We start from the raw sequence: 6,375 nt of genomic DNA on the forward strand, positions 1-6,375 counted from the left end.
GGGGCGGCGGCGGCGGGGCCCCCGGGAGGGTACACCAGCAGCGTGGGGAAGTCCAGCAGGCGAAAGGCCACCGCGGGGCACAGGGAGCGCGAGGATGCCTCCCCCTCCTCCTCCTCTTCTTCCTCTTCTTCCTCCTCCTCGACTACGGGCTGCGGCGGCGGCCCGGCTTCCAGACGCACCCAGTCTACCAGCAGCTCCAGCGAGAAGAGCCGCTCGGACAAGGGGGCCGCCATTGCTGTTGCCCTGGGAGACGCTGACGCCGTCTCTGCAAATCTCGGGTGTCGCGAGAGCGGGGAGAAGCGGCGCCTGCGCATGCGCGTCCGGGCTGCTGAGACGGAAGGGGCCGCCCCCGGAGGTCTGCACTGTGGCTGTTGCAGGGATTTTCGCCGCTGAATGTAGTTGGCCGTGGAGACCTGTCCTCGTGCAATTGCTGATGTTAATACCAAGGCCCCGAGTGGCAGCCGCAACAAAAGCATGTTTTATTTTTTGCTTTGGTCATGCTTTTAGCACTGCAGACCCCGTGCAAGTTTTAGTGTCAGGTCAAACCTGTCTGAAAAATATTAAATCGGGGCTCCCTTTCCAGACCCCAGGCTACGGAGGGTCAGTGAACTGTCTGCAGTCGCCTCCGTCTGGGTAATGAAGGTAGCACTGAGGTAGATGATCATGATCTCTCTCATCGTTGATGTTTCTTTCTCTCCCTCTCCCCTCCTCTCTGAAATCAATAAAGACATAAAAAATAAAAAGTTTATTATAAGCAGCAACAAAAGCAAAAAAACATGAAAATATTCACAGCAAGCCCTAACCGGTTTGGCTCAGTGGATATATATATATATTGAAAATTTGAAAAGGTCTTGAGTTAAACTTTAAAGAGAGAGCTCAAGCCTGAGATCTGTGAGAGGAAGAGTATTCTGGGCGGAGGGAAAGCAGCTGTAAATCCAGCCCCGAGAATAGGAAACCACACGTATGAAGGAGGAAAGAGCACATGGTTCAAGGGTGAGGAAACAAGGGTGAGGCCCTCACAGGTTTGGCTCAGTGGAAAGAGCGTTGGCCTGTGGACTGAAGGGTCGCAGGTTCTATTCCAGTCAAGGGCACATGCCTGGGTTGCGGGCTCATCCCCAGTGGGGGGCGTGAAGGAGGCAGCCGATCAATGATTCTCTCTCCTCATTGATGTTTCTGTCTCTCTCTCCCTCTCCCTTCCTCTCTGAAATCAATAAAAATATACTTAAAAAAAAAAAAAAAGAAAGAAGGGTGAGGAAGTTGGCTGGGATTTAGTCTTAGAGATTCCTATATTATTTTAAAATGGGGTCACTGTGTACTCACTGTTTTATGATATGTATATATATCATGGTGTTACCTGGTGACAAGGGTACCTACAGAGCCAATTCTCAAGACATGATAAATACATGCATATTTTAATTAAATAAAAAAAACACCTTTAGATGTAAACTGTGCCCTCAAATAGCTGGTGGAAAGTTAGAGAAGTCAATTAAAATGCAATCTATATACAGCCTAGCTGGTTTGGCTCAGTGGATAGAGCGTCAGCCTGTGGACTGGAGGGTCCCAAGTTTGATTCCAGCCAAGGGCATGAAAAAGAAATTAAGAATATAGTATATGCATAATACATACATACAAAAGGAGAGGAGGAGGGACCTCTGCTGTCACTATGCAGAACCACCTCTTTATCCCCACACTGGCCAGGCTAACTCAAAGCCTTTTTGAAGTCCTTTCCTGGCCGTCCTGGCTGGAGTGGCCTTTCCCTGTTCTGTAGTATTGTCCTCACGCACATGTCATGGCCCTGGTTCTCTATAAGCTCCTTGATAGCGTTCTTTCTTACAGGGAACACAGTGCATTGCTTCTGTTCATGGGATGTGTACATATGTGGTGTACGTGTAAATGAAGAATCTAATCCCTTCTAGGCCTTGCTTGTGTAGAACACACAGTTTGGGGAGTATCTGAGCTAAAAACAATGTGAATATTGACAAGAAAGCTCTGATTCCTCCCCATGTGCAGCATGCTCTGTGTGGAGTAGAGTTTTTTGTTTGTTTGTTTTTAAATATATTTTATTGAGTGCTCTGTGCGAGTAGAGTTTTTTGTTTGTTTGTTTGTTTTTAAATATATTTTATTGATTTTTTTACAGAGAGGAAGGGAGAGGGATAGAGAGTTAGAAGCATCGATGAGAGAGAAACATCGATCAGCTGCCTCCTGCACACCTACTACTGGGGATGTGCCCGCAACCAAGGTACATGCCCTTGACCGGAATTGAACCTGGGACCCTTCAGTCTTCAGGCCGACGCTCTATCCACTGAGCCAAACCGGCGAGGGCCAGAGTAGAGTTTCATGAAGCCGAAGACAACTTCACAGAACTCGTGGGCCTTTTCGAAGAGACCCCACTGCGTCCCATGGGCCTTAGATTGCGCAGTGACGGTTGACTGATCCGTGGCCTTCGGTTGTTAGATTAAAGGAAACAGGATTAAGTGCTGTTCTCTCCAGGACCATTTTGTTATGCGGGGTCTCTGCAGGTTTCCTTTTGTTCGGGGAGCAGCAGGTGTGAACATTCACTGAGGAGGGCTCGGGGCCCAGCCGACGGCAGGGGGCGGGCCCTGCTGCAGCCACAGCTGGGCTTGCCCACGATACCCTGCGATGGTGAGTTCTGCTTCTTTTCAACGGTTATTGGAAATGTATGCAACCCCAGCAGGAAGCAGGGATCCGGCCCCGCTAAAAATAGACTCCATGTTCACGTAGCCTAGACTTTCTAGAATCAGCGCTCCCTCTCTTTGCAACCTCAGCCTTCTCTTTTGTTTCTCTGCTTCCCCCCCTGCAAAGCCTGACCAGTGATCGGGCAGCACTCCTTGCCATCAATAGAGAGACTGGATATATAGGGCTGGCCACTCAGCTCATTCCCCAGGCCCCTCCTGAAGGAGCAGGGTCACACCTCACACCCATTAGGATGGCTGCTGTTGCTGTCACAGAAAATAAAATGACGTGTTGGCCAGGTTGTGTAGAAATTGGAACCCTGTGCACTGTGGATGGGATTACAAAATGGTGCAATCACACCCGGCCGGCGTGGCTCAGTGGTGGAGCATCGACCTGTGAACCAGGAGGTCACGGTTTGATTCCCGGTCGGTCAGGGCACGTACCCGGGTTATACGCTCGATTCCCAGTAGGGGGCGTGCAGGAGGCAGCTGATCAATGATTCTCTCTCATCACTGATGTTTCTCTCTCTCCCTCTCCCTTCCTTTCTGAAATCAATAAAATATATTTTAAAAATAAAGAGAAACCCAGAGCCAATGAAACAGAAAACATGCTGCACCTGGGGTTCTGATGAGGCCACAGAGCCGGACTGACCCAAGTGTCAAGGGAATAACTGTCCAGGAATCCTCTCAGCACTTTCTAAAGCATAAACCCTCCGGGCTTAGGACATTTCATTTAGAATTCTGGTCAGATCCGGTTAGATCCATTTCAGAGATTCCGTTGATGGGATTGTAAGGTTATTTGCAACTGGGGGAAGGTGGGTTAGGAAAACCCACTGCAGGCCTAGTCGCCCCCAACGGCCCTCCCCTGCCGGCTTTTCTTCCCCCCCAAAACAAGAAGACAAAGTTATGTTTCTAAAGAAGGGTCTTTGTGTTATGATTCTAGGCTTTTTAAAAAATATTTTTTATTGATTTCAGAGAGGAAGGGAGAGGGGGAGAAAGAGAGAGAGAGAGAGAGAGAGAGAGAGAGAGAGAGAGAGAGAAACATCAGTGATGAGAGAGAATCATTGATTGGCTGCCTCCTGCACGCTCCACACTGGGAACTGAGCCCACAACCCGGGCATGTGCCCTGACTGGGAATTGAACCGTGACCTCCTGGTTCCTAGGTTGATGCTCAACCACTGAGCCACACTGCTGGGCTGATTCTAGGTTGTTTTTTTTGTTTGTTTTTTTAAAAAATATATTTTATTGATTTTTACAGAGAGGAAGGGAGAGAGATAGAGAGTTAGAAACATCGATGAGAGAGAAACATCAATCAGCTGCCTCCTGCACATCTCCCACTTGGGATGGGCTGGCAACCAAGGTACATGCCCTTGACCGGAATCGAACCCGGGACCCTTCAGTCCGTAGGCCGACGCTCTATCCACTGAGCCAAACTGGTCAGGGCTGATTCTAGGTTTTTTAACGTTGGTTCAGTACCGTGCGGGAGGGGTGGGGTGGGGGACCTTTCTAAGAATACACCAGAGGTTCCAGCCAGGGTGACACCAGCCTGGAAGCAAATTAATAAGTGAAAGCTTTGCCTCTGAAATAACCTCAAAGCCATTTCCAGGGATTCTAAGTTTAGCCAACGTGTGCCTTTCATGTCAGCCTGAAATCTAAAGTTCAGCTATTTGTGGTAACCAGATATTTCAAAGGGTAGAGTTTACAGGAGTGGAAACTATTAACCCAGCCGATCGTGGCCCAGTTCTCGGGAGCATATATTTGGAAGGAGACAGGTCACTGTAGCAGCAAACAATGCCACCTGGAATGGGAAGACCACAGTGCCAGCTCTGTTCTTCCTCTCGTGACCATGGGCAAGCCAGTCAAACACTTGAGGCTGCGGATGCCAAAGTGGGCGTGTCCTTGGGGTGACCCACTGGGGTGAGGAAGGGCGATATCGGAATATCCCATTATACATATTTTCATGGGATCATTTAAAATTTTAGTATGTGTGTTGTGCATTACAAAGCACATTAAACTGGACTAAATAGTACATAAAAATGATTCAGGATGTAGATGACCATTTAAAAAAATATATAAATGTTTTTATTGATTTCAGAGAGGAAGGGAGAGGGAGAGAGCGATAGAAACATCAATGATGAGAGAGAATCATGGATTGGCTGCCTCCTGCACACCCCTTACTGGGGATCCAGCCCGCAACCCAGGCATGTGCCCTGATCTGGAATGGAACCGTGACCGTCTGGTTCATGGGTCGAAGCTCAACCACTGAGCCACACCGGCCAGACCAGTTTTCCCTTTTCTCTATCCGCTTGGCAGTCCCTTCTCCGAAGGGGAAACACAAATGTTTTATCATGTTTTTTAAAACTCAAGGAGTTCAGACTAACAGCAGCAAATGCCCTCTACAGACACTTCCAACGAGCCACCGAACCCCCTTCCTGGGAGGGTCTAGATTAGCTTCAGAAACAGAAGTTCTCGCCAGAGATCCCCCATATAGGTCTCCTTGGTCGCCTCAGAGTGAATACCCCCAAAATAGAAACCACTTTGAAGCAACTGGGGTGGGGGGAGCAGGGCCCAGGAGCAAATCTCTTGTAAGACAACTTTATTAACACGAAATCCCTCCCAGGCCCTCCTCCCCACGGTCAGGGCAGATGCCTTTGAAAGTCCCCCCACAGCGGGGCGACGCCTGAAGGTTTCTCCCCGCCCTGCACGGGGTTTGCAGAAACTACACAAGCCGTTTCCCCTGCATTTATCAAGCGAGAAGTAATTGAAAACAGCAGGTAGTTGGGCCTGTCACCGGGAGAGGTCTGTTTGCCAATTGATACACAGAGGCTGAAGCTGGGTGTGTGCGTGTGTGTCGGGGTGGAGGGGGGGGGGGCGTTCAGGCTCAGCAAATCCCAGGTGAGGCTGGGGAACTGGATTCCTACATCTTCAGACTATTTGCATCCACCCAGGAAAGAACTGCTGGAGAATGGAATCTCGGAGGAAATTTGTTTTGCTTCTAAATACTTGCTGGATGGAACATGAGCAGGATGGTTTGGGAAGGTCTTGCTTCGCTGTCCATCGAAGAAAATCCTCGTTCTGTCTAGGAAGCCAAGATTCAAAACCAAACCAAACCAGAACAAAAGGGAATGCAGCAATGAGATTCAGGAACACAGTAGGAGTAGCGTATCTCTCAGGATTCCCCGTCTTATTCCCAATGACAGTCTTGGAAACCGCAGTCTCACAAATTCTTATGATGCCCAAGGCGTTCTAATCCAAGGGCAGCTAGCCTATGTGCTGGAGGCTGCCTCTGACGTACAACTATGGCACATACATGGCTTGTCCCACCTTTTCCCCTGGTGTGAGGTTAAAGACAAGATGGTTACCACAATGGAGACCAAGGAAGTGTCTTTTTTCTTTTAAATATTTTTATTGATTTCAGAGAGGAAGGGAGAGGGAGCAGGAGAGAGAGAGAAACATCAATGAGGAGAGAGAATCACTGATCTGCTGCCTCCTGCACGCCCCACACGGGGGATCGAGCCTACAGCCCAGGCATGTGCCCTTGACCAGGAATTGAACTGTGACCTCCTGGTTCATAGGTTGACGCTCAACCACTGAGCCACGCCGGCCGGGCTCCGCCTTCCTTTTTATTGTGATGGTCTCCATGCCTCATGTCTGGGGTCCTTGCTTGTCCATTTACATCTGG

The 6,375-nt window shown here is 49.2% G+C and overlaps 1 protein-coding gene across 1 annotated transcript in view; it reads right to left on the reverse strand.

Annotated features, from left to right (window-relative positions):
- The window catches only part of MAP10 (microtubule-associated protein 10), a 4,815-nt gene extending 4,549 nt beyond the window's left edge, over positions 1 to 266 (reverse strand). The window contains exon 1 of the mRNA XM_014535917.1: positions 6 to 266. Within this exon, the coding sequence (XP_014391403.1) occupies positions 6 to 233 (228 nt within the window). The 5' untranslated portion in view covers positions 234 to 266. The remainder of the gene's footprint in view (positions 1 to 5) is intronic.
- Positions 267 to 6,375: the final 6,109 nt, after the last annotated feature.

Source organism: Myotis brandtii, unplaced genomic scaffold, assembly GCF_000412655.1.
Source record: "Myotis brandtii unplaced genomic scaffold, ASM41265v1 scaffold1026, whole genome shotgun sequence".
Lineage (NCBI taxonomy): Eukaryota > Metazoa > Chordata > Mammalia > Chiroptera > Vespertilionidae > Myotis > Myotis brandtii.